At 40.2% G+C, this 12073-nt stretch overlaps 1 protein-coding gene across 5 annotated transcripts in view; it reads right to left on the bottom strand.

The window, feature by feature from the left end:
- inpp4b (inositol polyphosphate-4-phosphatase type II B) overlaps nt 1–12073 on the bottom strand; it is a 244533-nt gene that overhangs the window by 108861 nt on the left and 123599 nt on the right. For 3 of the 5 annotated variants that reach the window (XM_032499725.1, XM_032499734.1, XM_032499716.1), the window contains 2 exons: nt 7518–7634; nt 1702–1820 (listed from right to left, as the gene is read on the bottom strand). In XM_032499725.1, coding sequence (XP_032355616.1) covers nt 1702–1820; nt 7518–7634 — 236 coding nt within the window. Of the gene's footprint in view, nt 1–1701; nt 1821–4647; nt 4835–6580; nt 6746–7517; nt 7635–12073 lie in introns of those variants that run through there. The other 2 variants (XM_032499742.1, XM_032499752.1) reach the window with 2 other exon arrangements.

Below are 12073 nucleotides of genomic sequence, written 5' to 3'. Positions count from 1 at the left end.
CACCAGATCTCAACCCAATAGAGCATCTTTGGGATGTGGTGGAACGGGAGCTTCGTGCCCTGGATGTGCATCCCACAAATCTCCATCAACTGCAAGATGCTATCCTATCAATATGGGCCAACATTTCTAAATCAATGCTACGTAGAATTAAGGCAGTTCTGAAGGCGGGTCAAACACAGTATTAGTATGGTGTTCCTAATAATCCTATAGGTGAGTGTATGTTGCAGGGGAAAAATGTCAATTTTTCCAATATCGTGCAGGCCTAATATATATATTGTATATATAGCGCCTAATAAAATATGGCACACTGAAAATGCATGCTAGAGAAGATAATGTCTCTGTCTCAGTTGAAATTTTATTTTTAAAGACAGACTTTTGATGGTAGGCTACAACACCATACTGTAACCTATTGTTTATATGTATTTTTTACTTAAGTAATTAAAAGCTTCTATTGAAAAAAATCATATGGGCTTTTCCTGAAGGAACAGCAAAAGTAAAAAGTGGATGTGACTGCATTAACTGACAGCAAACCATAATAACTACACTGACAAAAATGAAAATATTTTTTCAATTATCCAGAGGAAAGGGTGTTTGGAGTTGTTTCAAGAAAAAATGTCCAAGATGTTTGAAGAAGCTCAGCTCATTCCAAATGTTTTCATTGTACAACAAGGAAGAGTGGTACTGTACACCAATCTGCTGTTTAGAAAAACACAGAACCTGTCTTCCTATTTTAGTAAATCTTGGTGTGACCTCTAAAAAAAATAAAGCAATGAATGAATATAGTCAGACTGTTCTTAACTACAACCACCTCAGTGTTGGGTTTGCAAGGAAGTAACTGTCTCAGCATGAGGAAAAACAACAGTTTCAGGCCAAAAGAAACTACAACTTACAACATTACAACTTAAAAGTCATACTATAACTGCACAAAAAACTGACTTATGCTGAACAGAAGTTACATTGTAACCATGTTTGTGACCCTGCTGGCTTTGTGCCAGTGCAAAATCAGAGGCCTTAATGTGATAGATTTGCAAATAATAAAAACAGCAATGATGGAGTCCTTATTTATCCTAAAGCTCATGAATGTTTCATAGTACTGTAAGTGACGCGAAATTAAGAGTTTGGCACCCAGGGTTGAGTGGGGTGCTTGCTTGATTATCATGTGCACACCCACACTGGAGAGCCTGTTGTAAAGTCTGTTTAAAATGTTTGAATCAGAGGACCCAGCCCATTCAGTATTCTACATCTGGCTCTCTTTCCCATTCCCCCTGATGTGCCGGCTGGTTTTCCCATGGGATCATTGCCAAAGGAAGGGCTACCATGCTCAGATGCTCATCTAAGGCTGCACACCCTTTTCCTTCCCAAGGCTAAGGTCTTGGTCTGACACTGCCTCAAATCTATGGTTACTAAGATAGCTCTATAACTCACTGCGTGCTATCAATCAGCACCCAACTGGTTACACCTCCAAGTCTGCAGGACACATATAAACATAATCAAATTCTGCTGCAGATTTTCATGTTCATCCTCTGTAATGTTTAAAGCTTAGTACTACACAGCCAACACATGAAGGATGACTGCTCCCCAGATGGCTTTGACCACATTCTCATTATCATCTCTCTCTCTCTCTCTCTCTCACACACACACTGGATTTGCAATATGTAAACATACAACAAACACCGAGAAATACAAAAACGGTTTACTTACTGATTCCTGGCTCTTGTCCTTTGCATCATACACACTTAGCTTGACCAGTGTCTCCGGGCTACCAGGATACTCTGAAGGGAAGGTCACCCCTGTCAGAAACAACGGGTCTTTGTTTGCCTGTCAGAGAGAGGGACAACACAGAAAAAGGGTGAGACACTGTGTGTGTGTGTGTGTGTGTGTGTTAGTGTGTTCCCTTATATGCACATTTGTACTGCAACACATATGTTACAAAAAAAGTCAGGGTAAACCAAAGAGACACAAGGACGAAGGGAGGGAGACTTGGGTGGGTAAATGAGCAAACAGCTGGACCTAGTCTGTCCTCCACCTCGTCCTACCAGCGTTTCTCCTCACTCTCCTCACTTCCCCGGCTCTCTCTTCTGGGCAGAACGAAGAAAAACATAGAGCTCTCCCTTGTAGGTCTACCTGGAGCTCTGGCATAACTACAGTCTTCCAACTTAGACTTCAGGCCAGGAGCAACAAATGTGGACAGGTAAATTGGCAAAGTGGCAGGGTGGCAATGGGATCAAACCAGTGTTAGCTAATATTCACTCACAACTCCCCTGAAACCACAGTACCCAGTCGTCACCTTTAACTTCTATTGCACTGCAGGGCTTGTTTTGCCATGGCCTGCAGCAGCTTGCCTTGCTTTCATTACACTGTAAAATTGTTAAATAAGGTTGTTACCGGTATTGACTTTAAAGAAAGTCAATAAGACCTTGAAGAAGTTTTCTTCAAACAAGAGAGAGCATCATAAAAATAAGCTCTCTGTCACTCTAGATTGTGACCCTAGTTTCAAGAACATTCTGAAAAAGCAACATTTTCACAGTATCAAGGTAGTCTTGGCCAACGGAAATACATTTCCAGGATAAAGCCCTTTACCTTCGGATCTCTGTGTGTTGCTGTTCAAAATATCCCTTAGCCCCAGGAAACAACAACAAACTTTGAGCTAGCAAGCTACACACTTGCAAGTTTGAAAGAAAATTCAGATTGGGCAACAATGCAGGCCTGCCTTCGGGGAATGATTGTAAAGATTTACAAATAATATGTTTACAGCATTTACTATCTAAGTGGGATGCTTTGGGGCCGATTGATGGGGATTGCTATGGACAAAGTACACAAGGCGATACACTGGTAAGAGTAGATTACGTTTAACCATGTATCCAACTAATTGAATAGCTCATGTTATTCTATTGTGTGAACAGTTCATGTCCTTTAAAATTGTATGTGGCACTTTCCGAGACTATTTTGCAGAGCCACCGTCTCTGCGCATGGAACCTATGGTCCAGAACTTAGCGCCACCAAAAACACTTGTGATTTGAGTTTTTTTTCCTTCTATCCCACAATGTATGTGTGGAGTAGCCAGACCTTACTCCACAGCGCTGTGGAGATAGGTTAGCAATGAGAGATATGTTATGGTTTTAAGTGTAGTGAGTATTTTTTTATTTAATCTGATACTATACGGTCAAAATGCCCTCCAAAATAAAGTCTTAGAAATTATGTAACTATTTATTTTACAGTGCATAGAGTCTGCAATAAATCTTAATATAGTGGATTGTATTGCACCAGGGGGTAAGGGGAATTTCTCGGAAGACTCAAGGATTGTTTAGTCATTTGGTGTTGTCTACTTGGACCAATTCAAAGCACTTTGTGTTTACACTGGGGGCTTCCTCTTCCTCTGCTACGCTCTGATGGGTGTTTCTACAAAGCAACCCCAGGGACCATGTGGGGACAGGCTGGGGAGTGGTAATGAGACTGACACAGACAGACTGGCAGACATGTATGAATGTATGGTCATACCCTTGAGTTAAAAAAAAACACCAGCACAGAAAGCAATGAAATTAACTAATTAAAATAAAATTATCAAGGTAAATTTTCGTATTGCATCGACTCCTCATGCTGGCACAAGCATGCAACATACAAGAGTCAAAAACTGTATCGCAATTCTTTGACTGGCCCTTGCTGTCTACCGTCACTCTGTTTACACTTTCTTTATCTAGCTTGCTACCTAACTTGATCACCACAGTGGAGAATTTTACTATAACAGCAAAAATAGTCTGCAAGTATGTGGCGGGCGGCCCATTGCAGGAGTAGATCAACCTAAAATGAAAAATAAAGAACACATTGGAAGTATGGTTAAAATAAAATATATAGAGAAGTGACGCTCCACAGGTAAGGGGTGAGCAAAGATTGAATTTTGTTATGACAGCAACAGCAATGCAATGAGCGGCGGTTTTTGCCGCAGGTAATCGGCGAACAGGACCTGCTTGTTTGTTTGGGTTTGTCAAAAACTTAAGACACCAACAAGCCTAGAGTCCTTCGCTACAATAACGGGTGTTGGGTAGATTGGGAGTCAAAGCATGAAGTGCCCTAAAAACAGTCATGTACTTAGGCCGCACACTCTTTCTCACACACACACACACACACACACACACACACACACACACACACACACACACACACACACACACACACACACACACACACACACACACACACACACGCACACACGCGCGCAGGGAACATGCGCGCACACACACACACACCTCCTCGCCACACCACTAACCCCGCTGATCCTTCAGAATTCTTCCATGCGCTGACAGAGGGGAAACAAAGCAAGTCTATTGCTTCGTGTTACTGCCTCTCTAGACATAGTAAAACCAGTCTTGATGCCCGGTGCCATTTTGCTGCCCAACCATGAAGCTTTGTGGTATGTACACTAACATCCTAAACACACAGTCTGATTCAGGAAAGCAGGTACAGGCTCAGTGGAACGAGTGCACTGCTTTGAGCTAAGGAGAAAGCTGGATATATGACAGTACTGTACACTAACAAAAAGACAGACGGAGCCATTATACTCAAGAATGTGCAGGTACACGTGTACACACACACACACAAGACCTTACATCTCCCTCACCGGCAACCTGAATAGGCCTCATTCAGACTTACCAGCATGGTTGGCAGCCTCAGCTGCGGCTAAATCTTCTTAGTGCTACTGATGGGCTGAGATGAGCTGAAGTGGTAAGCCTGTCTCCATTTACACAGAGAAATAAGTCTGTCATACAAGTGGTCAACATATGCTATGGGAGACAGCTGCCCCTCTCTTGTCTTTTTGTTCGTTTGGAGTTCCAAACCTCAGTGGAATGACAAATTTAGGCCATTAGAGGGAGGGTGTGTGAGATTAGGAGTACAGAGAGAGAGAGAGAGAGAGAGAGAGAGAGAGAGAGAGAGAGAGAGAGAGAGAGAGAGAGAGAGAGAGAGAGACAGTAGGAGTATTCTGGCTGTAGTTGCGTTGCCCTCCCTTGACCACTCATAATTACACACAAACAGACTTTTTGGACTTGTTCCAGGAAGAGGGTTTGCTTGACTAGCATGGCATCAAAGGCAGTTTTATCCCTAGGCTTTGCATGACATCAAATCCCCTCAAGTACCATCACCCCGGGACCCACTGTCCATGAATTAGGAATGGGACTTTCTTACGAGATACTAGATAGCATTCTATCTTCTCCACCTTCAAATACAATTTGTCGAAGACGTTTCATATTGCACTTTAAAGAGATTTAGAGGGCTTTAAAATTTTCTACTTGAGTTATCACTTGTCCTTTCTGTTTAACCAAAAGTAGATTAAGATACAGTACCATCATTGAGTCGTACACTTGCTCAGTAGAGATAAAATGGGTCTGCCTTTTGTGGGAACATGACTCTGTGTCCCAGTTTGATACAATACAGTGTATTATTAGTATGAAGTATTAACTATGCGATGATGTTGACAGCGTGCTATTTGGGAAATTAGGTAGTATTTAAGAAATGATCCCAATCACAGCCTCAAACCTGCCTAGTCTTTAAAAAGGTAGTCCCGTTTCTTATTTCCATACACTAACAATAAATGTGAAAAGTCTTCACTTACTGTATATGAACAGGGTTTGTACACAAACTTTGTTAATAATAAAAAATCGATAATAAACTTAAACACAATTTGGTTCTGCCAATTACACATTTGAAGACTTAAACTCCAAGTCAAAGTTTAAGTTTTTGTTTTCTGTGTTAACCTATAGGCTCACACTTTCTTTTTTGGTACACTAGCAGTAAGTTATTTAAGAGATTTTTAGAGGCAGTGTATTCTATAAAACTGACTTTTTCAATAAATAACACCTGGAGAGGTCATTTATTTAAACTAAAGAGAAGTAAAGTCCAGATCCAACAGGATTAACTGCTACCCTTTTTATCTGACCCCTGTCAAGTGATTCATGGCTAAGACTAGAGAGGGCTATGTAGCAGCTGGCTTGTTCCATCATTTATCTTCTAAATTAAACCCTTATATCATATACCATGGATTCCTGATGATACACGTACCACATGAGTAGGACTAATGCTGAAGCTTTCATGCAACCAAGACTCAATCAGTGTCCAGCAAAGCCGGCGGCAGCTGTTGAGAGCAGGCATCCAGGGAATGTGACAACAGGAGAAACACAAGTGGCTTTCTTCAGATTCCACACAGACAGACAGACAGACACACAGACAGACACACAGACACACACACACGTTAATGAACATCTGCTGCATGTTGGAAGGCAATGTACTACAAGTGAGTTCCGTTCCTCTAAAAACACACTTACACACCATTCAAAGAGGATTTCAAAGTCACATTGATTTTCTTTCAATGCTGGGCCTCTGGGTCAAAATAATATTAATATTACTTTTCGAATTAATCTGATTTCTGTGTGAATGGCTAGTCTATGTTACATCCTTACTTTTTGTACATTACTTAGACTAATGAATATATGCCAGAGAAAACGCCTCAGACTATCTTAAACCCCTCTTATGAGGCTGCAAACCTCTCTTTTAAAACATACCTGTAAAATCACACAGAATGCACACATACCCGGTTTTTGTGAAGGCAAAAGCAGTCCATTTTCTTAGGTCCTACTCCAAATCCTCAACTTTACAGCTATTAAATCAAAACTCCAGTGGCACTCGGCGAGTCTGCAGAGCTGGCTGAGCCAGCATACAGTATCCTACCACATCCTGTGTTTCTACACACATATGCTCAAACACACACACTGCTGTTCCCTAGACAGGACTGAGGGAAAAAGCAGTTGAAATGCAGTCTCTGAAAGAGACGGTTATGCTCATTTAGCTTTACTGGATTAGCAGGAAAATAATATGCGTCAGGAAACTTTGCCCTCATATGAAGAGAGAAAAAAAATGTGTGTGTGTGTGTGTGTGTGTAAGTGGGTGTTCCATAGTGGGACATGGGCCAGCTGTTGCCGCCCCCAAAAAACATTTGGGTGACTGTTGCTTTGGTAACAGCACTGTCACACTGGAGGCAATAAAAAAGCATTTAAAGAGGTTAAAGACCACAAAAACACACTCACTTTACGGAACTCCCACACAGTTGAACCCACAGTTGAACACATACTGACAGTAATTACTGAAAAATAATACTGATTGAGAGCCACACACCAACTCTTTCAGATGTCTGGACTTACTGTAAGTGTTACAGGAAAGTTCATTGTCACTCATTGTCTGTTCCACTTCGATGATTTAGATGCGGGGGACAAAGGTTGAGGAAAAAGGAGGGCAGACAGAGATGGAGAGAACATCCCCCCCACGACCCATGAACCAGAGACACAGTAAACAACAAACGCAAAGGTCAGAGAAAGGCAGGTGTGTGGTGTGGTGTGTGTGTGTGTGTGTGTGTGTGTGTGTGTGTGTGTGTGTGTGTGTGTGTGTGTGTGTGTGTGTGTGTGTGGTGTGTGTGTGTGTGTGTGTGTTGTGTGTGTGTGTGTGTGTGTGTGGTGTGTGTTGTCACTTACGCTCCACTATCTCTGTGCAGGCATGAAAGACAAGATGCTGCTTGTGGGGATCTATGACAGCCACCTGGACCAACGCATTGGGCTTCCTGTCTCTGCCTGAGGCCACCAGACCATTACAGGCTACAGAGAGGGAGAGACGATGGAGGGAGGAAGGAGAAGGAAAGGACAAAAATCAAGATGAGAGGGGGAGATAATCCTTCACAGTAACACACATAAGTGACACAAATCACACAACACTGAATCACAAATACAGAGTGTGCCAATAAATGAGAGAGAAACACGGTAAATACACATGGGAGTATAAAGTGGAGAAAACAGCAAAGGTGGAGGAGGATTTATAAATATCTCCTGTCAGATTACATGTCAAAACACTAAAGAGCCAAATCACCACAAAGCAACAATTGAGTTGAATCTTCCGTCTTCACTTCTCTGAGGCCTCTCCTCAAAACAGTTTGAGCAAATAAATAAAATATATATACACATATTGAGATATAGAATAATTGCCTCAGTAGTTGATTACATTGGCAGTAGAATCTCCTTCTGGGTGTGAGATATCAGTTTTATTAAGGCTTTCATTTCCGTCAACAAAAAGCAGCTCGTCACTTAGCCCTGCTGGCTTCCAAGGACAGGAAAGACATTGCATCCCATAATTCCTTTATAGGAAACCAACGCTTCCTGGTTACGAATAGAAACATCCGCCTCACAAGATAGCACTTGCTGATCCCATCACAGCTAAACAGATGCATCATTCCTTGATAAACACCACTGTACTACGATATTCTTATTTACTCTTAGAAGTCACATATACAGTGGTAAAGTGCCACCTTTGATTGAGTCAAAAAGCAACAAAACAGCTTGATTTTTCCTGAACCATGTGCAGTAAAAATGCTAATTTCTGTGGTTAGTTTTCAAGATGTGACTCTACTGTTCACATCTGCTTCAAGTAGAAGGCCTATAAAAACAGTGAGCCTGATACCATGTAAATCACACCATATGGCTCTGAATGTATGTATTAATGAAAATTTGTAAAGACTCAAGTACAGTAATGACAAATTTGTGTTCAGTAACCTCCTTGGATCCTGTCCAAGAGCTGCATTTTATCTACGGAGCACAATTCTGGCGTGTAAACAGCAATTGATCTGCTTGCAATGCCTGGTCAGTTTCACACATTACTCAGCAAAATAAAGCCTGGATAATATCATTTTATATTCCATTGAAAAAAGAAAACAACAGCAAGAGCAGAAAGTTGTTTTTTGTAGCTACATCTTCATGGGCATGATTTTAATGTTGAAGCAACTGAAGAGCAACTAAAGATGAAAAGATCTCTTGTGGGAGGCACATTAAAGGCAGTGAAGAACAAGCACAGAGTTGCAGAAAGAAATGAAGGGTTCAGTAGCAGGGCATCAAAACCTCTCTTTTCTTAGGTTTAGAGGTGGTTTACCTGACTCTCTCTGATGTGTTAGGTAAAGAGATGAGAAAAAACACATGGTGAAGTTTCTCTGACCATGGGAGTGCTAAAACTGCAAGCCAACCAAAAATGCCAGAAATCCATCCCCAATCGTCGCAAAGCCAGATCGCTAATCAGTTGGGTAATAAATCAGGCATTTTGGTACCCTTTGACCAACAGCTGAAATTGAGCCTGACTCTAAAATAAAATCAGGGGTGATCAAATTAGGTTTAAAAATTAGGCTTCAGTAGCAGGACAGACAAACACACAGACACACACACAGAGAGACACAGACGGACACACACACACACACAGAGACACACACACACACACACACACACACACACACACACACACACACGTAAGCTGATTGCACTGTCAAGGTGACTGTCCTGGCTTTTTTTACCAACAGCAACACAAACAAAGCAGGGATTTAATGAGCATTTGTCACACACTCGTCTGCCAGAAAGCAAGGGAATAAAAGAGGACGCTTTTAGCATACACGATTCAAAGCTTTTTCAGAATCTGTGACTTTACTTTTTTCCCCAACCTATTTTAAAGAAATTGAAAACAATCAAAAAAGCTGAAAAATATTGGGTTTAAGGTAGGCTGACATTGTAAAATATTTAAAAGGTTTCATTTGTAGCGAGTGTATAGTCTGTTTAATTATAGTAGTACAGTATGTGTGCAAATGTGCAACTACTATAAGATAAAATCTTAAGATTTAGAATAAATAAACAGTCTAACTTTAAAACTGAATAAAAATCAAATAAACAACGTCAAACAAGTCAGGTGATCATAAATAATATGAAACTAACCTCGGACCGACTGAATACGTATTGGTCAATTGATTTCTTTCAGGCTCTTTACTAAATATGGAGTTTAAAAGTCTGTAATGGATTCCCATCCATGTGAAACCAATTCTGAAATAAGATGTTTGACTACATTTTTTAAGATTATTCTTTAGGGCATTTTAGGCCTTTATTTTCACAAGACAGATGAAGACATGAAAGGGAATGACATGCAGCAAAGGGCCCGCAGGTCAGAGTCCAACCCGCGGCCGCTGCGTCGAGGAGCTAGCCTCTACCAACTGAGCTAACCTGGCCACACAACATTGCCTGCATTTAGTCCCTACTCCAAAGGGTCTGGCTACTCCACAAACTATAGCTTCCGTGGATGGAAGAAAAACTTGCTCCTGTTGATTGGCATTTCTTTAAACCAATCAGAATCGTCATGGGAGGTGCCAACTCCACACAGCTGCTGCAAAATAGTTAAATAAAAACTCAGATTGCGGAAGGAAATACTTGCATCCGGCAGAATTTCCTGCAGCACCAGAGCAATCCTGGACCAATGAGACCATTGTCATGAGACTCACTTAAGAATATTCAAAATACAACATCAAATTCTTTGATATTAAATTGAAAGTGACATGGAGGGGAACACCCCCCCCCCACCCCCACTAAACTCAAGATCTCGACTTTCATGGGAAAAAAAATAAATAAATAAAAGTAGCCTACTGGGGACAAACACTAAACTCGGGATCTCGAGTTTGAAAGTTGAGATGTTTTTTTTCTTATCTTTTTTTTCAAACTTGAGATCTCATCTTTCATGGAGGAAAAAAAAATTCCTCCATTTCAAACTCGAGATCTTGCAAAACAAAGTCAAGATCTCGCAAACATGATTGTCCCCAGTACACGTTTTTTTTATTTATTTATTTATTCTTTTTTTCCTTTCTCCATGTCAAAGACAAGATCTTGCATATCAAATTTGAGATCTTGCAAAACAAAGTCAAGATTGCGCAAAAAGTGTTTGTCCCCAGTACGTGTTTTTTTTGCCCTCCATGTCACCTCCGGGGCTCCGCAGAAAAGTGCTATTGAAGCCATTAACAAATTTGTCCCTACATTCTTAAGATGATACATGCTTAGTTTTGTTGGGGATTGGTAAAGTACCCTGGGAGTAAGGTGCTCCACCTTAGCAGGGGAGCATAGTGTCATGTAGCAAATAACTTCAGTGCATGCAGCCGTTACAAGGCAAACCTAGAACCATGTATTACTGATGCTGTTCAGCTACGGATATAAAATTGGGTTATGCTGTTGTAAGAAACCCATTTGTTAACTTGTCTATAGTTTAGATATTGTAGGTGGATACATTTTATGGATTTATTGCTAAGCAGTATTCACAGCAAAAACAAAAGTACTTCAGTAATTTGTAGAGACCGACCGATACAAATATTTGGTTATTTAAAAATCCAATATGCCGCTATATTGGGCGGTATACTTAAAAAAAAAGAAATAATAATCCATAAACGTGTTACAAAACATAAACAGATTTCGCTATCATTAGTTATTTGTACTTATTTATGAGATCTTTTGAGATCTCAAAGTATAATGATAATTTGTTTTATAGTCACAACAGTACAGAGGAACCTCAACATATATTAAAGTTCTCATAAATAAAATGTATAAAAATACAAACTTAAGATATGAAACTTAAAGTCCTTTTAAAAAAATCAATAATAATCAGGGTTGCCAAAAGAGACGTTGTAGGGTGCCCTACATGCCATGCCAACACTCATAACATGTTTGACGACAGTCCGTTTTTATTTTTTAAATATTCATTTATCATAATCACTTATTTATCGTTATAAATGATTCTGATGAATAAATATTTAAAAAATGATATTATAAATGCCGATACCAATAGATTGGAAAATGCCTAATATTGGCCCGCTGATGTATTGGTTGGGCTATAGTAAATTCTTTGTTATACTGTAAAGAGCACGATCCCTTAGATTTGACATTAAGGGTTTAAAAAAAAAAAAAAAAAAAAAAAGTAAAACCTTCATGACATTTTAGTAGTGGCCATATAATCATAATTATTTTACCTTTGGTGCCAAGGCTATAATGCAGCATGAATGCACCTTGTAAGATTTAAAACCACTCAAAGTCCTCAGAACTCAGACTTAAAAGCACTGATCAACATCTGGTTTCCCCAAAACCAGAGGAAGTAATGAAAGAATAAATGAAAAACATGGTAATGGTTGCTGTGACCCAGGGTCTCAATCTCAGTATGTGTGTTTAACAATGAGAGAGATTAGCTGTAATTAACCCAC

The sequence above is a fragment of the Etheostoma spectabile genome, chromosome 2, assembly GCF_008692095.1.
Source record: "Etheostoma spectabile isolate EspeVRDwgs_2016 chromosome 2, UIUC_Espe_1.0, whole genome shotgun sequence".
Taxonomy (NCBI): domain Eukaryota; kingdom Metazoa; phylum Chordata; class Actinopteri; order Perciformes; family Percidae; genus Etheostoma; species Etheostoma spectabile.
Note: the sequence above shows the minus strand (reverse complement) of the source record. Positions and strands in the feature narration are given on the sequence as shown.